General features: G+C 42.0%; 1 protein-coding gene across 2 annotated transcripts in view; it reads left to right on the top strand.

Moving 5' to 3' along the window:
- scaper (S-phase cyclin A-associated protein in the ER) overlaps window positions 1-26,184 on the top strand; it is a 330,941-nt gene that overhangs the window by 189,384 nt on the left and 115,373 nt on the right. For both annotated transcript variants that reach the window (XM_067973526.1, XM_067973527.1), the window contains exon 23: window positions 9,950-10,065. In XM_067973526.1, the coding sequence (XP_067829627.1) occupies window positions 9,950-10,065 (116 nt within the window). The remainder of the gene's footprint in view (window positions 1-9,949; window positions 10,066-26,184) is intronic.

A 26,184-nucleotide genomic window follows, 5' to 3' on the forward strand; every position in this document is an offset into this window, starting at 1 on the left:
CCTTGTACTCTAGTCCTCTAGATATAAAGGCCAGCATATTTTTTTTTTATTCGTTCACGGGATGTAGGCGTCGCTGGCGAGGCCAGCATTTATTGCCCATCCCTAATTGCCCTCGAGAAAGTGGTGGTGAGCCGCCTTCTTGAACCGCTGCAGTCCGTGTGGTGACGGTTCTCCCACAGTGCTGTTAGGAAGGGAGTTCCAGGATTTTGACCCAGTGACAATGAAGGAACGGCGATATATTTCCAAGTCGGGATCGTGTGTGACTTGGAGGGGAATGTGCAGGTGGTGTTGTTCCCATGTGCCTGCTGCTCTTGTCCTTCTAGGTGGTAGAGGTCGCGGGTTTGGGAGGTGCTGTCGAAGAAGCCTTGGCGAGTTGCTGCAGTGCATCCTGTGGATGGTGCACACTGCAGCCACAGTGCGCCGGTGGTGAAGGGAGTGAATGTTTAGGGTGGTGGATGGGGTGCCAATCAAGCGGGCTGCTTTATCTTGGATGGTGTCGAGCTTCTTGAATGTTGTTGGAGCTGCACTCATCCATCACGCTCCTGACTTGTGCCTTGTAGATGGTGGAAAGGCTTTGGGGAGTCAGGAGGTGAGTCACTCGCCGCAGAATGCCCAGCCTCTGACCTGCTCTCGTAGCCACAGTATTTATATGGCTGGTCCAGTTAAGTTTCTGGTCAATGGTGACCCCCAGGATGTTGATGGTGGGGGATTTGGCGATGGTAATGCCGTTGAATGTCAAGGGGAGGTGGTTAGACTCTCTCTTGTTGGAGATGGTCATTGCCTGGCACTTGTCTGGCACGAATGTTACTTGCCACTTATGAGCCCAAGCCTTGATGTTGTCCAGGTCTTGCTGCATGCGGGCTCGGACTGCTTCATTATTTGAGGGGTTGCGAATGGAACTGAACACTGTGCAGTCATCAGCGAACATCCCCATTTCTGACCTTATGATGGAGGGAAGGTCATTGATGAAGCAGCTGAAGATGGTTGGGCCTAGGACACTGCCCTGAGGAACTCCTGCAGCAATGTCCTGGGGCTGAGATGATTGGCCTCCAACAACCACTACCATCTTCCTTTGTGCTAGGTATGACTCCAGCCACTGAAGAGTTTTCCCCCTGATTCCCATTGACTTCAATTTTACTAGGGCTCCTTGATGCCACACTCGGTCAAATGTTGCCTTGATGTCAAGGGCAGTCACTCTCACCTCACCTCTGGAATTCAGCTCTTTTGTCCATGTTTGGACCAAGGCTGTAATGAGGTCTGGAGCCAAGTATGATGTTCTCTTTATTCCAAGAGAATGTGGGTGCTAGCAGAATGTGGGTGCTTGCAGAATTGTATGAGCTTCTTCAGTTCTGAAGGGCCAGTATTCTGAAAGAGTCTAGAAACAATGAATTTCTATAATGATCCACTCATTTAGCAGGATAAAGATGGCTTGTATGCCTGTGATTTTTTGGTAGTTCAACGCGAGTTCCATTTTGCAGGCCTCCTACTCTGTTCCTTTTCAAGCAAGTGTGTTGTTGCTGCAGTCCAATAAGCTAGCACCAAACCAGATTCACATGGGAGTTGTGACAAATTTTAGTATTAACCGTAAGTATTTGGAAAATGTAGCCCCTAAAGATGTTGTAGTACACGTACCGGTCTCAGACTGCTACCTGTAGAGTGCGTTCCGTAGCCGGAAGACTTGAGTTACACTGCCAGCTGCGCATTGTGTTCTACCGGTACTGGTCTGAGATCTCTATCTGTAGTATAACAACATGCTTAGTGGCTAAATACTCCAAACATTTGCACTTTATTTCTGCGACTGCAGTTAAACTGCCCCAAATGGTGAAAGTAAAAATGACCCCCCCATTGGGAGTGATAGTCGAACAGGACTTTGTGTGGGACAGGTTACGGTTACTGGATAATGCACTTACACTAAGCCATCAGTGTAATTGATTTTAATTACACCAATTTTAGTAATAAAGTTTTTTTTATCTTACCATAACTGTGCAGATAGTCTGATCTGTCAAGCCAATTGATACCATAAATAGTAACTGTGAAGGTGTGTGTCAAAGATGCTGTACACTATGAAACCCTATCCTAATAAATGTCCTAATGAACCTTGAACTGGTTGTTCCCCATCTGCTGCCTGAGTCTGAGGGACTGGCAATACCCACCCAATAGCTCACAAGGACATAATTACAGTCCATAAGTGGAAGCCAGTACAAAGCCAGTCCGGCCTGCCAAGCCACTAATACACAGCGGCCCACTGAAGATTAACAGCTGTTTTCTCTTTGATTGGATTGTGTAATAGTTACTTTAGTTAATAATTGGATATGAATCCCTGTCCATGTAATTCGGGTACAGGGTGTCATTTTTGCTGGCCTGTATTTGAGATGCATTATTGAAGCAGAGCCTGTAATCCCATTAGTCAGCTGTCAGGATGGTGTTGGAGGAGGGGTTCTCAAGTTGTTTTGCAGCACAATCTCACATCCTGCCTCACCAGTAATAACAGGTAGGTTGACATCATTGGAAGGGTGGAGGGGGGGCCGGGGGTGAAGTGGGGGGGGTGGGGAGAGAACCTTGTTATTACAGGCTTTCTGCTTGGCAGCTGTGTTTGTTTTGTGTTTGCTTCTTTTAGATTTTTTTGCTCCAAAAGAAATCAGCAACTGAATATGGAAAACAGGTTTAAGAAAGTGCCAAATTCATTTTTTTAATAAAAAGCCCTGACAGCAACTGCCTCTTCTGCTAAACCCCTCCTCCTGCCCCGACAAAGCAGGATTTCTCATTCCTCCTTCTCCACCCACCTTAGGCTCAACGGGGACTGTGTGTCTCTCTGTCCCTTTTTCCACACCATCTCTATTGGGTCTTTTGTCAGCCGTGGCTCAGTGGCTCGCTTATGATTCAGTAGGTCAAAGATTCAAGTCCCACTCCAGAAACTTGAACACTGAGTAACTGAGGCTGACACTCCAGTGCAGTGCTGAGGGAGTGTTGCATTGTCGGAGGTGCCATCTTTCAGATGATACGTTAAACCGAGGTCCTGTCTGCCCTCTCAGGTGGACATGAAACATCCTTTGACACTATTCACAAAAAAGCAGGGGCGTTCTCCCGGTGTCCTAACCAATATTTATCCCTCAACCTACATCGCCAAAATAGATTATCTCATCATTTATCTCAATTTGTGGGACCTTCCTCTGCACAAATTGGCTGCTACGTTTCCCTATATTACAACAGTGACTTTATTGACTGTGAAGTGCTTTGAGGCATCCTGTGCAAGGCTCTATCTCAATGCAAGTTTTTTCTCAGAAAACATTCTCTCATTTTAACTGAGGGATATCTTTCTTTTAATCCTAAAATGGACCAGCCCAATAGATAAGAGTAACACTAGCTTTTGTAGCCATGATCACTTCTTTTTGCAATTGCTTTTAAACATTCCATTAATTATTTTCCCCAAATCCTCTATCCTGCTGAAGGAACTGACACCTTGCTGGGCTTTGGTTCCAGGGTGCTTTTCTCTCTCTATCCCTCTCTCCTGCTCTTTCCATCCCTCCTGCTTTCTTCCCTCCCTCCCTCTTTTCCCATGTGTTCCCCTTAAGGGAATTTCGCTCCCTTCCCCCCTACTCCCTCCCCAACAGTATCTGTCACTGTCTTGACTCTCCATTTTCCAACTGGGCCACCAATTGAAACTTTACAGATGAAGTCCACCGAGTTCTCATTCTCTCAAACCCTCAAGCTATAGATACTAGCACTGGTAAGTCTGCAAAAAAAAATGTCTGCTGATCTGTCTTCTCCTTCACTTCTGTTTCTTTCTGTCCTTTTTTCTCTGCATCTCAATAGTAATTTAATATCTTTATGAAGCTCTGTATTATTTTATGTCCATGTATTTATTGCTAGATGACCTGAATATTTTTGTGTCTCTTTCATGGCATGGACCTGGATAAATCACAGCTTTCTCCAGTTCAACATTGGCCTCCACCACAAACTCTGCTCCCTTACCACTGACTCCATCCCCCTCCTGAGACTCTCAGGCTGAACCGGACTGATTGCAAGCTAACTTCAACAGCACCTCACTGCTACACGCCCTTTACCACCAAGAAGGACAAGAGCAGAAGTGTCTCATGGATACACACCATCCTGACTTGGACATATATTACCATTCTTTCATCGTTGCTGGGTCAATATCTTGGAATTCCCTAACACCATTGTAGTAACACCATCACCACAAGGACTGCAGTGGTTAAGAAGGCCCACCACCTCAGGACAACTAGAGATAGGCAATAAATACAACCGTGCTAATGTCATCCACATCCTGAGAATACATAATTTTAAAAAATCTTGGTGAGCTTTAAACTCCACATCCTGTCAATCATCAGATTTCATACTTTCACCTCTGAAACTGTCTCCATCCCCTACCTTAGATCCTCCGCTGCTAAAACCTTTATCCTCGCCTTTGTCTCCTCCAGATTCAACTACTCCTTGCTGGCCTCACCTCTTCCATAAACTCCGACTTGTCCAAAACTCTGTCAGACGTACCCTGTCTAGCACTAAGCCCCTTCGCCCCATCGGCTCCGTCGTCACTGACCTACACTTGCTTTCCGTCTGCAAAACATTAGGTTCAAAATCCTTATCCTTGTCTAGAAAGGAATTCAAACTATTCCCACTAGCTCTACAGTATGCATAATTATTGTAAAAAGTGTGATTTTCAAGCATTATAAGATGACATGAGGATGGTTTCCAGATATTAATCTCATCTCAGTTTCAGATTACAGTGAAAGAACTGACTGAGCTGCGATTTCAAGGTTTATGACATAACTGTACCTCAGTATCCATTATTCTCTGTCGTATATTTCCTCAAAACCAATTCATAGAAACAATTACTCACATTTCTTCTCCCCTCCCGACAAAAAAAATACTTGTTTGTCGTGCAATGTAGTCTATTACTGTCGTACTGGTGGGTTGGTCGAAAGGGTGGTGTTTCTTTATGTAATTTCAAATGCTGATGAAAGAGCAGCTCAGTTTTCAAAGCAGGAATGTAGGCAAAAAAATGTAAACTCTCTTTCATGGAGTACAGCTATAACTAACAAACCAAAACAAAATGCTGTACATCCAAAAGCCATTTTCTTGTATAATTTAATAAGTCAGTTATATTGCACTGTTCATGTTGATGCAGGGCGTTTTTTATTCAAACTCTGTTGTGTAACCTGTTCTGAGGAGGAAGTTTCATGCTGCTTTGGCTTCAAACTGGCTATAATATGGGAACTTTTAAACAGTTTAATGTTGACAAAGACTGTTCATCTCATCAGGAGATGGCAGTGTAACTTGAGTCTCTTAGATTACATATTTCAAATATTAACATTAGTCTTTTTAAAGTTCAGTAATTACAGGGATTTGATCGCATTCCCCTAACACCTACTTTTGTTTGTTGTTGAAATCTTTATAAAATTATTTACCTACCTTTCTTTTTCTAACTGAAATCTGGTTCTAGATAGGATTGCCAGCCCCCATGGCCTCTGCTGTCTCTTGGGATTAGATACAATGCCAAACACAATAAGGAGACTGATGTAAAAATAGAATTGGACTGCAGTTGAGCATCAGGAATGAGTCTACCTGCTAAACCAAAATGAAATGACATTTCTGATTGATCAGCAAATTTGTTCATCTTTTTTAAGTTCAAGGCTTTTTAAAAATTTTGTGTATTATAGTTGCTCTCCTACTGTATTTTTCAAGTTTGTTTCTCTGAATTTGTCTCATTCCAATCATTGAAAAAGTTCAAATTCTGTGTACCGTAGAGTAGTAGGATACACACTTGTGGCTGCAGTATATCTTCATCTGTTCGATCGTTAAGTGGCAGTGTGTAGAGGCCCAGACTCTTCCAGAGAGGAAGAGTTGTCCCAGTTGCCACTTGTGCACTTCTCACTGGCTGACGTCTCGCAAACCAGGGAGTGGCGTTTGACCAATTTTAACAGTTATCTAAATCTCAAGAAGGGATTACAACCTTGAAATCTTTTCCCCGCTGCCTGTCACTGTGTATAATTGATTTTCAATTTCAGTGAGTGACGGCTTGGCTCAGTGGTAACACTCTCACCTCTGAGTTAGAAGGTGCTGGGTTCAAACCGCACTCCAGGATTTGAGTATCTAACCTAGGCAATGCTGAGGGAGTGCTGCACTGGCAGAGATGCTGTTTTCTGAATGAGACGTTAAACCAAGGCCCTGCTTGGGTGGATGTACAAGATCCCTCACACTATTCAAAGAGTTCTCCCAGTGTCCTGGCTAACTTTTATCCTTCAACCAACATCAGCAAAACAGCTTAACTGGTCAATTATTTCATTTGGTGTTTGTGTGCAAATTGGTTGTCACGTTTGCCTACACAACAACAGTGAACATTTCAAAAACAAAAGTGATTCATTTTGAGATGTGAGGATGTATAAGGTGCTTTATCAATTAAAGTTCTTTCTCTTTCTTCTTTCTGTTTTTGTGCTGGCAGCAAGTGAGTGTGCAAATAACGTTTGTCAATGTGTTAGATGTCCTTGACATAGGGCAAGTGATTTGGTGCCATCCGACATCTGCAACAAATCCCAGAACTTTCTACACTCACTGCATGTAATGAGGCCCAAGTGCCACAATTTTACATCAGAAGTCCTGAAGGCAGTGCCAAGGTGAACAATAGCAAATCACTAGCCCCACTGATGCATGACAATCACACAAAAGGACTGTTACAAGTTTATGCAAGGAAAAGTATGCAAATACACAAAAAAGATGTAGAGAATAAAGTGAGTTATGTAATTCTGTCCTCTTGGTGATTTTATTTTGGAGGAGGTGGGTTTGACAGCCTAGCAAAAGTTAATTTTAAATTAGTGAAAATATAGTAAAACTATTCATTTATTCTAATTTCTTTGGCTATATATCTTTTTGTTCCCTGTTATGATTTATGTGCTGTATGAATTGTTCTTTTTGGAGTTTGACATTTAGCTTTGCTGCTGGAGTGGAGCAGGGGGTAGACTCATGCCGTGAGTATATTTGCTTTGTTGGTGAAACTTCAATGAAAAGCTGAATAACCTTAATCACAAATGCTTCCACGTTAGAAAATTCAAGATAAATGGGGGGAAATGGACTTGTTTTTAAAAATCAGACTTTAGTGTCAAGTTTACATATTTCCAAACAGGCCACTCAAAAACCAAACTGTCCAGTCCAAAAATGGGGCTGGTGATAACTGTATATGTAGGTATTTTATCATTGACGTTCCAGGGGAGTCGTACAATACTAGCATCACAGCACCACTTTCATCTTTTTACCACTCCCACCCTCTGCCAATCTCCATCAGATGCAGCCGGAAATGGAGCCAATGATTCCCTTGGCAATTCCCACCATAAACTAGGTCTCTGCTGCCTCTGCACTGAGAGAAATTGGCCCTTGGGAGGACTGAATGAGTGTCATCAGCTGCCTTTTTATAACATAAAAGCTTCTTAAAACTGTTTCCAGTAGTTGAGTGGCCAAGAATGAGGGGCCACAGATACAAGATTAAATGTAAGAGATTTACAACTGAGAACAGGAGAAACTTCTTTACACAGAGAGTTGGGAGGCTATGCAATTCAATTCCAGGGTTAGTGGTTGAGGCAGAAACTATGTCAGCATTCAAGATTAGATTGGATAGATGGATGAAAGAATAAGGATTAAAGGGATATGGGAACAGGGTGGGTAAATGTGATTAGAACTGTATACTTGTGTGGAGGGCAAATGCCGATCTGGACCAGTTGGGCCGAATGGCCTGTTTCCTTCTTGTAACTTCTATGTATTTCTACGTTTGATACACCTGTCTTGCCTGACTCCTGTCATAAAGCTGTGCACATATTGTCTGTCCTATATTCCCAGACATGTGGCAGCTGGTGACTTGCCATCCCAAGAGGCCAGGAGCACCAGGCAGTGCAGCTGGCTGAGTAGGGCTAGACCCTGCTATTGTTGCTTTGCGGAGGTTACTTGTTTTGAGGATGATAGTCTGCAAGAGGCACTTTAGGTCTATTTTATAAATGAGCTATAAAATTGCTGACAGCACATCTGACCTTTTGTAGTGTACTCCTGTAGCATATATCCCGCAACATGTAAGAGTGAAGAGTCTCCATTTTAATTCCAAATTGCCACCAGTATGAATGGTTATTGTCAATGGACACTAGTTATACAACTAAGTTTCAATAGTATCTTACTTTTGGAAATGCTTCTTTTTTTTCTAAAATAGCATATAGAAAAAACAGGGGGATAGGGCACTCATATATAATTAACATCAGTTAGTTTTACAGTTTTTGTTCTTTTGTAAGGAATCTTACAACACCAGGTTATAGTCCAACACTTTTATTTTAAAATCACAAGCTTTCGGAGATTATCTCCTTCGTCAGGTGAGTGAGACGAAGGAGATAATCTCCGAAAGCTTGTGATTTTAAAATAAAATTGTTGGACTATAACCTGGTGTTGTAAGATTCCTTACATTTGTCCACCCCAGTCCATCACCGGCATCTCCACATCATTTGTTCTTTTGACTCTTGCTTGGGCCTAATTCCACAGGTGTCCACAGCCCTCTGGGACTTCTGAGTCAATCTGGCTATTAGTCCATGGAAGGCATCATAGGCAACTGTGATCCTCTCCTCACTTGACATCCACACAAACTTTCCAGCAGGAGTTTCTGAATAGCAATCAGGAGTGTGAACCCTGGCTGATTTTTTTTTTCCCTTCCCTATGTCAGAGGGGCTTAGTGCTATACCAGATGCTGTCTTTACTCACCAGACCATCAAGGGTGCCAGTATTGTCATTCACGCTCGGATACCAAGATCCAAAGATGCCATTTGCACTCTTCTATGCGTATAGTCTCTCTCAAGCTTCGGTGGAATGCTATACGCTGCACACACTGTATTCGCAAGCATCAAAGTAATTTATTTGATGAGTTCTAGATGATGGTAATAAATTCCCACAAGCTTTGAAAACCAAGCATTTTTTTACATATTGAGTTTCCTTTGTACCCGGTAACAGCTAAGTGTTTTTGTCTCTCGTTGTACAGCCGCAAGGTTGAAAGTGTCTAAAATTATAAATCAACAAAGAACATAACACTTTTCACCTTGTAAAAATGACACCATATGCCAAAAAGGATTTTGTGTTGATCTGAGGCTAAGGTACTGTTCCTATCCTTCAGTAACACTGTCACTTTCAAAAACAGATTATTTCAATTATTTTTTTCCAATAAATTTTGGGTTCATGAAGAACAGAGGTATTGGGCTCGGTAGTAGAATGTTTTGCAATGATAAGCATGCCGCATCAGGCACTCGGGAGTCAAATGTGTCACACTGGTTACCTGTAAGGGAAATCTTCCCGTATTGGCCTATCAATATGCTTTAACTCTGCTTGCTGTACTGATGCATCATTTAAATTTTCCTCTGGCCTCTGAGGGTCTCACTGCTAAATTAGTACCAATTAGTGCTCAATGATCGTTATCTTTCTGCTTCAGACTTGCGCCCATTTGGAACCAGGTTGAGACTCGTCCAAATTTATTTCATGCAGGATCTTTACCGCCAACAGGCAGGAAAGTCTGTATTAAGTCTTCCAGGTCTGAGGATGAAAATAATCATCCACTGTGCCTTAAGCAACAGGTGACTTCATGGCCATGTTTAATGCATGTATGTTTGGATTCTCCTAAAGTGTTCTGCACGTCTTTGCACATAAAGCCAAAAGGACTATGAACTCCAAATGGTAAATCATGCTGTTTTTTGCAAACTAACACAAGGGGTCAGCAAATTCAGTATGGCTGGTCAGGTGGCCTTGTTCTTCTTTTTGAGTCACTTAACTGATTTCTTATTTCAGCAGGACCCTCAGCTCTCCTGTAGACCACTGTCAAATAAAACACATTTGAAAGAGAAGAGGCTTCACCTGTGAATGGAGCTGGGTACCTAACTATTGGGAGTAACTGACTGATTTTCCTGTTCTTTTCTTGCAGAACAATGCAGATCAGATCGGATTCCAGGTCGGTGGAGGTCTAACTGCCCTTGAGCAGATCCTTCATGTTGTTAATGCTGTTTCCAGCCCTAACATTGCTCCTCGGATTCCAGTCAAGTTAGTATTTTCTTCCAAAACAACTTACTTACTTTTAAGAATGAGAAGTTCTACATTGCTTATTTTCTTCTAGATGGAAAGAAACGGGCAGATGGGGCGTCATCCTTTGGATGAGTTATTAAACCAAGGCCCACTCTGCTGTTTAAGATGGAAGTAAAAGATCCCATCACACTATCCAAAGAAGAGCAGGGAGTTATTCCATTGTCCTAGCCAATATTCTTCCATTGATCAACACCACCAGAAATGGATTAACTGGTCAATCATCTCATTTGTTCTCTGTGGAACCTGCTATGTGCAAATTGGCTGCTGAGTTTTCCTACATAGCAGCGACTACACTTAAAAACATAATTCATTGGATGTGAAGCATTTTGAAACATCCTAAGGACGTGATAAAGCACTATATAAATGCAAGTTCTTTCTTCTGCTACTTTAGGTGAGCAATAGGGAGAAGAGGCTTTCAGTCCTTTGATCTGCAGTCAGTTCTGAAAAAGTGAAATAGTAGTATATAGGCCTCCTAATAGTTGCAACTCTGCTGGAAGAAGTATTAATCAGGAGATAGTCGGGGCATGTAATAAGGGAACAGCCATAATTATGGGGGATTTTAATTATCATATTAACTGGACAAATCAAATTGGGCAGAGCAGCCTTGAGGACGAGTTCATTGAGTGCATCAGGGATGGATTTCTTGAGCAGTATGTAACTGATCCTACAAGGGGGCAGGCAACCTTGGACCTGGTCCTGTGTAATGAGTCAGGATTAATTAATAATGTCCTAGTTAAGGATCCCCTTGGAACGAGCGACCACAACATGGTTGAATTCCATATCCAATTAGAGGGTGAGAAGGTTGATTCTCAAACAAGCGTACTGAGCTTGAATAAAGGAGACTATGATGGTATGAGAGCGGAATTGATTAAAGTGGACTGGGAAAATAGATTAAAGGGTAAGACGGTACATGAGCAGTGGTGTTCATTTAGGGAGTTATTTTACAACTTTCAAAATAAATATATTCCACTGAGGAAAAAAGGGTGTAAAAGAAATGACAGCCACCCGTGGCTAAGTAAAGAAATCAAGGATAGTATCCGACTAAAAACAAGGACATATAAGGTAGCCAAACTTAGTGGGAGGATAGAAGATTGGGAATTCTTCAAAAGACAGCAAAAAGTAACTAAAGGATTGATTAAGAAAGGGAAGTTAGATTATGAAAAGAAATTAGCAAAAAATATAAAAACAGATAGCAAGAGTTTCTATAGTTATATAAAAAGAAAAAGGGTGGCTAAGGCAAACATAGGTCCCTTAGAGGATGAGACCGGGAAATTAATGGTGGGAAACATGGAGATGGCAAAAATGCTGAACAAATATTTTGTTTCAGTCTTTACAGTAGAGGACACTAAGAATATCCCAACACTGGACAAACAGGGGACTCTCGGGGGGGAGGAGCTAAATACGATTAAAATCACTCAGGAGATGGTACTCAGTAAAATAATGGGACTCAAGGCGGATAAATCCCCTGGACCTGATGGCTTCCATCCTAGGGTCTTGAGGGAAGTGGCAGTAGGGATTGTGGATGCTTTGGTGATAGTTTTCCAAAATTCCCTGGACTCAGGAGAGGTCCCGGCAGATTGGAAAACTGCTAATGTAACACCGTTATTTAAAAAGGGTAGTAGGCAGAAGGCTGGAAATTATAGGCCAGTTAGCTTAACATCTGTGGTGGGTAAAATTTTGGAGTCTATTATTAAGGAGACAGTAACGGAACATTTAGATAAGCATAATTTAATAGGACAAAGTCAGCATGGCTTTATGAAGGGGAAGTCATGTCTCACAAATTTGCTTGAGTTCTTCGAGGATATAACGTATAGGGTGGATAAAGGGGAACCAGTGGACGTAGTGTATTTAGACTTCCAGAAGGCATTCGACAAGGTGCCACATAAAAGATTATTACTTAAGATAAAAAATCACGGGATTGGGGGTAATATTCTGGCATGGGTGGAGGATTGGTTATCGAACAGGAAGCAGAGAGTTGGGATAAATGGTTCATTTTCGGACTGGCAACCAGTAACCAGTGGTGTTCCACAGGGGTCGGTGCTGGGTCCCCAACTCTTTACAATCTATATTAACGATTTGGAGGAGGGGACCGAGTGCAACATATCAAAATTTGCAGATGATACAAAGATGGGAGGGAAAGTAGAGAGTGAGGAGGACATAAAAAACCTGCAAGGGGATATCGACAGGCTGGGTGAGTGGGCGGAGATTTGGCAGATGCAATATAATATTGGAAAATGTGAGGTTATGCACTTTGGCAGGAAAAATCAGAGAGCAAGTTATTTTCTTAATGGCGAGAGACTGGAAAGTACTGCAGTACAAAGGGATCTGGGGGTCCTAGTGCAAGAAAATCAAAAAGTTGGTATGCAGGTGCAGCAGGTGATCAAGAAAGCCAACGGAATGTTGGCTTTTATTGCTAGGGGGATAGAATATAAAAACAAGGAGGTATTGCTGCAGTTATATAAGGTATTGGTGAGACCGCACCTGGAATACTGCATACAGTTTTGGTCTCCATACTTAAGAAAAGACATACTTGCTCTCGAGGCAGTACAAAGAAGGTTCACTCGGTTAATCCCGGGGATGAGGGGGCGGACATATGAGGAGAGGTTGAGTAGATTGGGACTCTACTCATTGGAGTTCAGAAGAATGAGAGGCGATCTTATTGAAACATATAAGATTGTGAAGGGTCTTGATCGGGTGGATGCAGTAAGGATGTTCCCAAAGATGGGTGAAACTAGAACTAGGGGGCATAATCTTAGAATAAGGGGCTGCTCTTTCAAAACTGAGATGAGGAGAAACTTCTTCACTCAGAGGGTGGTCGGTCTGTGGAATTTGCTGCCCCAGGAAGCTGTGGAAGCTACATCATTAGATAAATTTAAAACAGAAATAGACAGTTTCCTAGAAGTAAAGGGAATTAGGGGTTATGGGGAGCGGGCAGGAAATTGGACATGAAGCTGAGTTCGGATCGGTCAATGCCCTGTGGGTGGCGGAGAGGGCCCAGGGGCTATGTGGCCGGGTCCTGCTCCGACTTCTTGTGTTCTTTAGATTTGTGGTTGGGATCAGATCAGCCATGATCTTATTGAATGGCGGAGCAGGCTCGAGGGGCCGATTGGCCTACTCCTGCTCCAATTTCTTATGTTCTTATGTTCTTATACTGTGCTACTTAGTCTCTTAAGGAACAAGGGATTTCTATAGACTGTCCTGCTGTATGCATCATTGTTCAATTAGCTTCATGTTCCCAGTTCTCTTGATCTGGTTGCTAGGTGCATGAAAGAAGCTCAATATCTTTTTTGCTCCTTTCCCTATAGGAAATATACAAGTACCACTTGTCACCTTCCTTTGACTTTGTACCACAGTCATTAGGAACTTGACATGTGAGCAGTGGTTGGTGCAAACCTGCAGTTCTGTGGTACAACAAATTGGAGCGCCAGCATCCTGTACCAGTGTCAGACTATGGTTTTACATCACTTACCTTCAATTAAGTTGAGTTGCATCAGTCCAAACTGATGTCCATCTCTTTGTGCTACTTCTCTACCCCTATCCCATCCAATTTACCATCAAGCTAACTACTGCTACAGTGTGATGTGGAGATGCCGGTGATGGACTGGGGTTGACAATTGTAAACAATTTTATAACACCAAGTTATAGTCCAACAAATTTATTTTAAATTCCACAAGCTTTCGGAGGCTTCCTCCTTCCTCAGGTGAACGGTACCGTTCACCTGAGGAAGGAGGAAGCCTCCGAAAGCTTGTGGAATTTAAAATAAATTTGTTGGACTATAACTTGGTGTTATAAAATTGTTTACTACTGCTACAGTGTCATTTTACACAGAATTAAAATCTTCAAATAATTTTCAAAAAGGATTGAAAATAAAAGGTTCAAGTTAGTTTACCATTGTATTGCACCATCAGTTTGATAGGACTCAGGCAGCTATCCGCCATTCTCCAGTGGATTCTTGATCTTGGCTGAGTCATTAGAGAAGTAAATTCCCAATGGCTGTAAAAGAAAATCGGTGGGCAGATCACCCCAGGATACTCATAGAGCTGTTTATAGAGTGAGGTTTGCTTCTTCGTCAAGTAAAATAACCTGACTTTAATTTTCCAGCACCTACAGGTGGGCATGTTTGTAAATAAAAACGTGTGAAAAGTACATTTTGAAGAGATATCAGAAAGAACTTCTTCAAGCCATGGGTGGTGAATGTCTGGAATAATCTGAGAGACAGGATAAGAGATGCAGACTGTAGATGCGTTTAAAACATAACTAGGATGGGAGAATTAGAATTCTGCAGTTTCACGGGACTGAATGGCTCTTTATTGTCGCTGACTTTGCAGTGTTCTGTATGTGTATTCATTCCATTAAACCTACTGTACAGTAGGTCCATCAGCATCTGAAAGGAGAAAAGATAAGTTAAGACCTGCCCTTTCACTTTTGAAATGCTAACAGAGTTACTGTGCATTTCCAGTATTTTCCATTTTTATTTCACACTTCCAGCACTCTCAATTCTTTCCTCTTTATTTCAGTTTAGTGACCAGCCTTTTCAGGCTTCAACTTAAAAATGCTTATTTCCTTGCAGAGAGCATGCCCTTTATTTTCCGTAGAAACTATGTATGCAGTGTGCTTTTTAAATTATTTGCCTCCGATCATACAAACTAATATAACAAAATCCTTGTCTTCTAGCTTCTGTTCTATGCCTCATTCCATTCTTAGCAGACTTCAATCCCCAGGACCTGTGCTCCAACAGTATGGCAAACTGTGTGTGAGAGAGAGAGGTATCAGTCAACCATGGAGCTCTGCCATTCCAGCTGCAGTTTGTCATTAATCATAAGAGTTTAACATACGGTGAAATCTTTATCTTCACTGACTGATATACAGTGGTTTGTTTTATATAATTAGTAGGTACGAAATCTCCCTAAAGTTGGATTCCTGGCATGGATTCCTTCTTATATTGCAACGCTGCACTTCAAAAGGTTTGCTGTGCTCCATCGGTGAAAGATTAAGTGAATAGCTCTTTTCTGCCTTTTAAAGTTTCTGCTGCTGATCAGAAGGCAAATAGACAAAACTGGTTGTTTTGCTAAGGTTCTGCAGAAAAGAGCCAGTGAACTGCTTAACCCTTTCAGTACTCAAAACTAAACTTTAAATATATATATATTTTTAAATCTTGCCAACTTTTTTCCTCTTCCCAAAAGACAGGTGAAATGCTTGTTTGAAATATGGGTTTCCCGAGATTGCGATTTTGTTAGCAGTCACGATAAAGTAACAGCCAATCCTGACCCATCTGCCATAATCCTTTAATGCTTCGTTAGTAGCTAACAGGCTAATGTATCATGATGAATGTTGGAAAGCTTATTAATTCAACTGTGAAGTGCCCAATATTTCTGTTAAATGACTCAAGAACAGTTGAGAAAATCCTGATTTGCCAACAAACCCTACACGTCCTCAGGCCCTTACATTACATTTTGTCAAGGGAGTTCCATGATCTACTTTGCTGTATGCTCTCCATAGATACGTGGGAAACTACTCCAATAAACAGACTTGGTATTGAGAGTGCACAGAATTTTGTTTGGCTTATGCTGACGCGTGCGCAGCAGGTGTCAGAGGGAACTCTGTTACAGGCAAATCAATTGTTGCTATCCAGCCTGAAATCATCACATTCTATTATCATGAAAGTTTAAGAGGGAGGTTTCTGCTTGGAGAGTGCATTGTTCATTGGAGCACAGCTCCATCAGCAAAAGATCAGCAAATCATTACTCTGGATGCTAAATTAATTGCCAAGCTGCACTATAATGCACTATCCTTAAAGACTTTTTTTTACTCGTTCATGGGATGTAGGCATCGCTGGCGAGGCCGGCATTTATTGCCCATCCCTAATTGCCCTTGAGAAGGTGGTGGTGAGCTGCCTTCTTGAACCGCTGCAGTCCGTGTGGTGAAGGTTCTCCCACAGTGCTGTTAGGAAGGGAGTTCCAGGATTTTGACCCAGCGACGATGAAGGAACGCTGATATATTTCCAAGTCAGGATGGTGTGTGACTTGGAGGGGAACGTGCAGGTGGCTTTGTTCCCATGTACTTGCTGCTCTTGTCCTAGGTGGTAGAGGTCGCAGGTTTGGGAGGTGCTGTCGAAGAAGCCTTGGCGAGTTGCTGCAGTGCATCCTGTGGATGGTACACACTGCAGCCACAGTGCGCCGGTGGTGAAGGGAGTGAATGTTTAGGGTGGTGGATGGGGTGCCAATCAAGCGGGCTGCTTTGTCCTGGATGGTGTCGAGCTTCTTGAGTGTTGTTGGAGCTGCACTCATCCAGGCAAGTGGAGAGTATTCCATCACACTCCTGACTTGTGCTTTGTAGATGGTGGAAAGGCTTTGTGGAGTCAGGAGGTGAGTCACTCGCCGCAGAATACCCAGCCTCTGACTTGCTCTTGTAGCCACAGTATTTATATGGCTGGTCCAGTTAAGTTTCTGGTCAATGGTGACCCCCAGGATGTTGATGGTGGGGGATTCGGCGATGGTAATGCCGTTGAATGTTAAGGGGAGGTGGTCATTGCCTGGCACTTGTCTGGCGCGAATGTTACTTGCCACTTATCAGCCCAAGCCTGGTTGTTGTCCAGGTCTTGCTGCATGCGGGCTCGGACTGCTTCATTATCTGAGGGGTTGCAAATGGAACTGAACACTGTGTAATCATCAGCGAACATCCCCATTTCTGACCTTATGATGGAGGGAAGGTCATTGATGAAGCAGCTGAAGATGGTTGGGCCGAGGACACTGCCTTGAGGAACTCCTGCAGCAATGTCCTGGGGCTGAGATGATTGGCGACCAACAACCACTACCATCTTCCTTTGTGCTAGGTATGACTCTAGCCACTGGAGAGTTTTCCCCCTGATTCCCATTGACTTCAACTTTACTAGGGCTCCTTGGTGCCACACTCGGTCAAATGTTGCCTTGATGTCAAGGGCAGTCACTCTCACCTCACCTCTGGAATTCAGCTCTTTTGTCCATGTTTGGACCAAGGCTATAATGAGGTCTGGAGCCGAGTGGTGATGGGTTCCTTGTTACAGGCTAATAGTACACTTTTTTCCATGTCCATTTCCGTGCTTATGGGGAAACAAAAAGGTCGAACATCAGCACATGCAAGGGCTTTGCTGGTAAATTGTGGTTTTCTCGATTATTATTGAATCATTTAACAGAAATATTGTGCGCTTCACAGCTGAATTAATGAACTTTTCAAAATGTATCTGGTTTAAGTGGTTTGTCTTAAGAAGCATTAAAAGGTTATTACTGATGGGTCATGATTGGCTGTTATTTTTTTGCTGCTGCTATTGAAATCACATTCTCAGTCTATATCATGATAATATTGAATATCATTAGAACTGACATTAACTGGAGACCTATTAGCTTTGCCTACCAGGAGAAAGCATTGGTGGAAAATGAGGGGGAAATTCTGCTTGACTTGAATAAACCTGTTGGTTTCTGATTTGATTGTTTGAAATAAATGAATCCATAATGTAAAGAAAATGTTTCATCAAACTAATAAGACATATGTGTAAGTTCAAACTTTGAGCAGCAGCCAAGTTAACCCCCATCCTATCCCATCACAAGTTTCTCTCTCACCTACGCACATCCTAGCAGCTCCTGGATCATGCCCAGTATCATTTAGCACAGTGACTCCAGAAAGCAGCAGAAAGACCGTCGGACCCGCTGTGGACATCTATGCCAAAACAGGTCATGATGCTGCTTCTTCTCTCCATTCCTTCCCAGATCAGGCTCCATCCCTCCCAGTGACTCCCAACCCAGACCCCAGCCCTGCCCACCGTCTGTTCATGTCTGATTTTTTTTTTTCCCCTCTCTCCCTTCACCTCCACCCCCCCCAACCCAAGGCTCCAGTTTCTCTCTCTCCTACATGTAAAAATAGCTCCCAAATCCTGTGCACACACTTTGAGGAGTCATAACCAAATATTTCATACCAATTTGCAATAATAAAGTGCAGATTTACTAGGTTTCGGAGTCTGGCTTCATGAAACAATGGATTTTATAAATTTATAAATTTTATGCTATAAGTTTTTAGCGCTAATATATCCAGCACTAAACCAGCATGTAACGTCACAGTAGAATATTGTAGCTCAGCCTCCATTTAACTGGTGGAAATTGAGCCAGTACAGAAATTACTGATTGTTACAACTCTATTTAGGAGGTTTATTTGAACCCCCACTCCCACCCTCCATACAAGTTCATAGTCATCACTTCTGTAGTGACACTTCAAAATAAGTTCATTTATACCAGATCAGACCTGTAGCAAAATGCTTGCTTTATGATTTGATTTTCCAACTGATGAAAGTTCCTTATTAATGATGTTACCAAGGCCTAAACAAGCAAAAATTGGCTTGTTTCCCATAGGTTTTTACTTATGTTCTTTGATCCATTTTTGGCTGGATAGGAGTCCTCAGAGCAGTGCAAAGCACAAGCGAATAGCCTTAGCACTTTCTGCCAACATTGCACCACTTACTCATATCTACTCTTTCTGGTAGAATTCGCAGAGAGGAAAATTTAGCCCTAATGTTTCTGAATTTTTCTCAAATGTTGAGTTATAAAAATTTAAAATTTGCAGGTAGCAGTTTTTGATGTGTAATTAACATGCAAGTGCTACTCATAAATCTCATTAACCATTACTTCAAAAATTAATGAGATGTCCAGTTTCTCCCATTTTCTTCAGTGGCATGGTGCCCACAGCACATTCCACTTCCTATCAGTATCTTAGGTAAAATACACGACACAGATTGTGTACATGTTTTGGGAACAAGTCCAAGCAGTTTTGGTACTTCCAAGTTCTTTCTTTCTCATCATTAGACTGGCGTCTGCTGTGTACAGAGACCTGAAGTGATTGATGTCTAGGGGAGGGGATGGCATGACCTGGTGGAGGGCAGTGGCTATTTCAGTGTGAAAAACCCTAATATGCAATAAGGTGCAATATAAAGCATCTGGAACATAGGAACAGGAGTAGGCAATTTAGCCCCTCGAGCCTGCACTGCCATTCAGTGAGATCATGACTGACCTGTGACCCAACTCCTTATACCCGGCGTAGCCCATGTCCCCTGGATAAATGTACTGTATCTCAACCAGGGAATGGTGTGTAATATTTGGATAGGGAATGGTCCACAATATTTGGGATGGGAAATGAAAGGTAAGAAAGCACTGGAAAAAATCGTTTGATGAACAATGAGGAAAAAGTATAAATGTAATAGATTACAGCAGTAAAACTGAAATAATACTTAAAAGACCTTCAATTAGAGAAATCAGGTTTGGTACTTCTATTGATTTTTTTTCATCTCACCAGCATGTTGCTGGATTGTATAGATGTAAATGTATAGGTCTTGAGGCATTATTCCCTCCTTCATTGTAAATTTTTAAAAACATACAGCCTACATCACAGTGTGTGCACTGTGTTTCTTCAGAGTTCATCCTGTACACAGTGGACAAAACTCGTGTCTCAATTTAAAATTGCTGCTCGGTGCAGTCTGATAGTACTAAGCATTCTAGTAATGAAGCTAAGTGCCACAGAGTTGGGAGGGTGCAGGTAATTTTACATAGAATGTACAGCACAGAAACATGCCATTGTTTATGCTCCACACGAGCCTCGTCCCACCCCTCCTTTTCTAACCCTGTCAGCAAAACCATCTATTCCTTTCTCCCTCGTGTGTTTATCTAGCTCCCCCTTAAATGCATCCATGCTATTCACCTCAACTACTTGTGGTAGCAAGTTGCACATTCTAACTACTCTCTGGGTAAAGAAGTTTGTCCTGAATTCCCTATTGGATTTATTCCAGAATTTTTACCTCCACTACCCTTTAGAAAATGTGCTGGTCAACATTCTGGCTTTGAAATGAATTGATTCCATAATTGAGTAACTGATTCCATGAATTGGTTGCGTAACTAACTGGTTTACTTTTGCTGCTGTCAAATTAACAATTTGTATTTTCATTTTGACAGCAATAGTGTAAACGGAGGGAGATTAATGAGTGGGCTTCTTGCTTAGTCATGTGAGCTATATTTACTCAGAGCAACTCTTTGTCCTTGAATAAAAGATGTCAGAGTGACAAGAATTTCCTAGTCAGCCTATGCTTCATCCGTGCATGACCATAATCTATCGTACAGAGCTAATAAATACTCATTTAAACTCTTGTTGCAAATGTCCTTTTAAAACTTGTTGCAAATGCCTTTTTAAAACTTTTTTTAAGTTTGAAAGCATTTCCACCTAGATAAAAGAAATAAGCTGAAAATCTGAAATAAAAATAGAAAATGCTGGAATTATAAAGCAGGTCCAACAGCACATGAAAGAGAAAAGACAGGTTAATGTTTTCGGTGTCAAGCCTTCATCAGAACTATTTCTGTTTCTATTTTCAGTTTCCTAGATCAAACCCTCAACAACTAAAATTCTTCCCCCCACCCCATTTTCAGCACTGACCTATATGGAAAACTGGCAGAGTGTATAAGTGCAGGCGGGGAATATAAGGTAGAAGTCTCAAAATAACTTATGAAAATATGGACTTCAGCTCAGTTTATTAACAAAGAAAGAAAAAAAATCTCTTAAGCTGCAGTACACTCTGTCAGCAATCAAACAGGACAAGCTTGGCATGCTGGCAGGGGTCCATGTTTCCAGGGGCTGTATTCTTCAACAGGGGATCAAAACTGTTCCTTCATGTTGTAACTAGCAAACCTTGACTGGTCATTCTTACAGTGAGAAATGTGCAGACTGATCAGTTTGATCCTTTGAAACTACTGTCTTTTCACATATGGTGTGTATAGTGCTAGCATATTCCTGGAAGGAGACTTTTCCCCTTTCATTTCAGTCCCATTATTCATGTGAAATAAATATCGTCCTTTCTCCTTTTTGCACTGAGATGTGCAGTTAACTCTAATTGCAGTACAAATAAAGGAACCACAGTAGACGTCAGAAGATCTCTAACTTGTTGGCGGGTTCCCATTTTATTGGTACGTTCTTGGGTTTTCTTCTTGTTATGATTTACATCGATAATGAGCCATCAGAGGCAAGTGGACAGTACCTCCACTGCCCATGTGACTCTTAGTGCGTTACAAGAGCAGATATCAGAGGCAGTAGAACTGGCCTCATGTGGGCCCGTTAGGGACAGACACCACACTAGAGAAGTGCGTGTGGGTTATGGGTCTCAGCAAAACAGAAGATAACTGAGAAAACTCCCTTTTTCTAGTCTTATGATGAATATGAGCTCCACTGAACTTCTCCTTCCCTGCCCCCAAAAAGCAGTAGCAGTTTGAGGTGCCTGTGATGTCGCTTCCTCAACTGATTTGATTTCTTCCTTGAAATGTTGACGGGCATAAAATGGGACTAGGTACCTGTTTTTGTTGCATTGCAAAGCAACGGGGAATTGCAAATAATGATTGGCACACTTCTCTTAACCTCTTCTGGACTCCACAGGCTGCAGTTGCAGCTGCTGAGAGCCTCCCCTATGGCTCTTAATACTAATAGATGGGGAAGTACTTCTGGAGTTTGCTTTTCCCTATTATGTACTTCACTAAATGTCTTAAAGCGACTTTATTAATCAACGTAAGTGGTGTGCTTCTTAATTCCTGAAATATTGCATCAGTAGCTGCTTTTATATTGGCTTCATGCCTTGTTAGTGCAGCTGGCTCCTTACGCACAGGTTTCACTCAGCCAGTGAAGTTGCGAGATTTGCTAAGGCCAGCAGCTGGGAAGACCCTTTTGTTTTTTTTTTATCAGGTCTTCCCAGCTAACAGCCTTAACATATCCAGCAAATTTACTTAGGGATCACCCCGGCTTTATGAGACTCGCACATCAGGAACCAGCAGCACTGGAACTGCACAAAACTTTTTTTTTTAAAAAGCAGCTAATGTTATGTTTAATTTTCCATGGCCTCACCTCTCCCTATCTCTGTAGATTCCTCCAGCCCTACAACCCTTTGAGATCTCTGTGCTCCTTCAAATCTGGCCTCTTGCGCATCCCCGATTTTAATCGCTCCACCATCGGTAGCCGTGCCTTCAGCTGCCTAGGCCCTAAGCTCTGGAATTCCCTCCCTTAACCTCTCCAACTCTCTACTCCTTTAAGACACTCCTTAAAACCTACCTCTTTAATCAACCAATGGTCATCTGTCCTAATATCTCCTTACGTGGCTTGGTGCCAGATTTTGTTTAATAAAGTTCCTGTGAAACACCTTGGGACGTTTTACTGTGTTAAAGGCGCTATACAAATGCAAGTTGTTGTTATACACAGAAGAGGGAAAGAGCACCACAAATATTGACTGCACAACAGGGGGCTTGTAATTCACCAAAACTAACATCATGCCATGAAACTCAAGACTGAAAGCTTGAGTGAGTCATGAGGTCTGGCTGATGGTGGGTGGTTTATTTTTCATTAAACCACAAGATTAAATTGTGCACCTGATTTATTAGCAGTTAATCTTTTTTTCCTCTTTAGTTTTTGAGAACAGATTTATTTATTCAAAAGGTGATATGACCCCCCCCCCCAGTGAGAAGAACTTCTATCTTCTGGGTAAAGAGTGTTGTGTGGTTAACATCACAGAGACTCCAGCTGTAGGTCGTGGCAAAAACATATTGTTGGAAACTTGAATCGAGGGTGAAAGGCTGTCAGCCTTGAATGAGATTTTTTTTAAAACAGCAAGTGTTGGAAATCTTAAATAAAAACCAAGTGCTGGAAATTCAGAGCAGGTCAATCAGCATCTGAAAAGAGAAAAGATAGATTAATATTTCAGTTGGAGATCCATCAGTTCTCTGGTTCTGATAAGGGGTCACCACTCGAAATGTTAAATTGTCTTTTCTCGCTCAGATATTGATGGTCTTCTTGTGTATTTCCAGTATTTTCTTATTTTTATTTCATTCCTTGGATGAGTGCTACGTCAGTTCAGGAGTCAAGGTGGGATGGTCAGAAGACCAGTGATTGTAGTCTTATGTGGATGGCAAAGATCCCACTGCAGTATTTGAAGAGCAGAGAGTTTAGGTGCCATGGCCAATATTCCCTCAACCAACGCCGCTAAAACAGTCATTCATCCCTGTGCTGTTTGTAGGATCTTGCTTTGTACTAAATAGCTGCTGTGTTTGCCTAATAATAGCAGTCACGCCATTTCAAAATTCATTTTACGTGAGACGTTTCTGAGAGAAGTGATTAGCGCTATATAAATGCAAGTCTTTTTACGTGCTACACCACTGGGGACTTGTGCTAGGGATGTTAAAATAGACTTAAGTGAAAAGTAAGCCACAGGAAATGAACCATCGGTCTGACCATATAAACGGTTTCTTCATCAAAATTCAATCTTCACTTGGGTAACGTGTCACTACAAATAGTATTTATGACTGAAATTCTTTCCTTTGCTAAGTATAATCCTGTGTATCTAACCAAAACATATCTGGGTAGAATTTCGATTGGGCCCATTTTCAGGGAGCTCGTGCATTGCGAATCACGATTGTCGGGCCACTTGCCTCACCGGCAGTGGCCCACAGGTAAGTTCCAGAGTTGGGGGGCATTGGAGCAGGCTATGGTGGGGGGGGGACAATCACAGTAAGTGGAGTCGAGGGAGCACTTCTGGTCCTCCGGGCTCCAGGTGAAGTTTTAAAAAAAAATTTTTAAACTTAACCTTTAGTTGGCAGCCTCAGGGACTGAAACTTCCTGAGGGAGCTCATTGGAAACAAATTTTGCAGCGAGATCCTTCAACAGGAGATATGGAAAGGGGGCCTATCGCCTGTTTTAGGCAGCTGCTCAGGACGCCTAAAGCATAGGCCCGAGGAATTTAGCATGGGCCAAATGCTTGCATAGATTGGGTGCAGGCTGTCCCACTGCTAAATTGGTGAGTGTTGCGCCATTTTACACCCGAACAATGGGCGCAACACATACCAATTTCTACCCCATTGGGTTACTAAGATATTCTTAATGAGCAGAATTTATTCATTACAAAATTTGCAAACAATTCTTGGCCAACAATCACAATCAGTAGAAATGTGAATGCCAATCTAGGTGTTTCAGATCGAACTCATACGTGTCGGTTCAAACCCGTAATGCTCTCCTGCTCAGTAATTCAGGAGCCTTGATATCTTTCAGCATAGTCTGCTTAAATCTAAAATATTCCAAAATATAAATGTACAGAACAAAGCAAACGAAAGGCTGCCAATTCTCCACAACAGATTTTTAAAAAGGATCCTGGTGGTGTTGCTACGCGTGCACACTATATAGAAATTGTACACACGTTTTGTGTGCTTAAGCTCCACCTACCATACATGATGCTACTTCAGCATATTACAGGCCTTGATGTAGACTGTTTCTTCTCCAACTTGTAGCCTTGTTAGTGTTGACAGCGATGTGACCCTGCACTAAGCTCTTAATATGTTCTAGGAATCAGGGAATTCTTTTGGGGGGCAGTAGCTAAGTTGAAGGTCTATTGTCAGAAAAGTTGCCCCTTTCATGACTGGATGAAATATCATTGGTCACACTTGTTAACCCATTGCAGACCATGGATTCATTTCTGCACTGTGGGAGTCCGTCTGCAGCCTCTGACGAGGTTAAGCTGTGCAAACAGGACGAGGAGATTACACGGTTTATTATCCACATCTCTCGTCTAAAATCCCAGAAGCATGGTGCAGCTCAGAATAATCCTGTGTCTGCACCTTAAAAGGATAAGTCCTTATTACAAAAAGATTTACAATATGCTTGTTCATTTGTATTACATTGGTGGCCCACCAAAGTCAAGAAAGCAGACACAGCAAGGGATTTTTGACAATCATATAAGATTTGAGTTAATAACATCATTTAATGCATAAGGAGCTATTTACCAAACAGTAGGACTAGTTGTGATAGCCTTAATAATGTAACACACATTGATGCTGAGCAGTGTACAAGTTTTCAGTGTAATTTTATACTTCCATTAACACTGATTTAGGTCTCTGCGCCAGAACTTTTCCTTGATTGAGAGGACAGGCCGATGACTTTTGCACAAACAAAATGAATGATCGATTAACATGTTTTACTGGCGGTATTGGTTGAGGGACATACGTTGGCCCAGACACCAGGAAAACTCCCTTTTCTTCTTCATCGAGTGCCACGGGATCTTTGACGTCCATTTGAACAGGGGCCAAAGTTCATTGTCTTTACTGAAAGTCAAAATTGCATGCTCTTGTTTGCTGTAGTTACGTGGATTTATGTGTTGTTACTGCAAATAAGTTTCAATAACTTAACTTGGAGCCAGTCTTACTTCAAAGTTCCAGACAGAGCCTCACGAAAGGGGATCAGTCTACTGTAGCTACAAGAATAATGGTGCGTAACGTATTCCAGAAATGGGATCGGCATCCCGTTGGACCAGAACTGCTTAAAGGAAGAAGAAAACATGGAAAAATAATAAATAACACTTTTAAGTAATGCCTTATCGAGTTGAAAATTCTTAGTGGTTCATGCAATGAATTCCTTTCTTGAAGTAAAGTGACTGCAGTTATTTAAGCAAACATGGCAGCCATTATATAACAGCAAAGTCCTGCAAACAACCAAGAGATAAATGGCCAGACATTCTGCGTCTAGGTGGTCTTGTTTGAGGGAGGAATGTTGAGGAGGATGTATCTGTGAACATCAATCCCTTCTCACCTTAACATCAATCAACCCCACAGCCCTATTCAGTTCATGTTATTTATATTGTGTTTGCCTTAGAACAAAAAGAAAAACAGATAAAATGTTGACATGTAATTGCGATTTCACCTTATCAGAGTACATTTCAGGATATAGATTTTTAAACTGGGTTGCACAGGGGGATTCCAGAAGGCCTGCAGGTCATTAGATTTCTGTCTGCCTATGCAATGTGAGCACATTGTCTCAAGGATTCTCTGTTCTATATTTTTTCCAGGCGTATCACAGTATGTCAATATTTGCAGGGGGTCCCTGGAAGTGTCTTAATATCTGCAGGGGGTCTTCCCAAGACAGGAAGGTTTGAAGACCACCGTTTTATAAACATTGCTGAATTTGAAAGTGCAATGAATGTCACTGTGCTTTCCGAGTACTGTAATATCACTGATAGAAATAATGGCTGTAGACTGATGGATGTTGCCCTGT

Source organism: Heptranchias perlo, chromosome 38 (assembly GCF_035084215.1).
Source record: "Heptranchias perlo isolate sHepPer1 chromosome 38, sHepPer1.hap1, whole genome shotgun sequence".
Classification (NCBI taxonomy): domain Eukaryota; kingdom Metazoa; phylum Chordata; class Chondrichthyes; order Hexanchiformes; family Hexanchidae; genus Heptranchias; species Heptranchias perlo.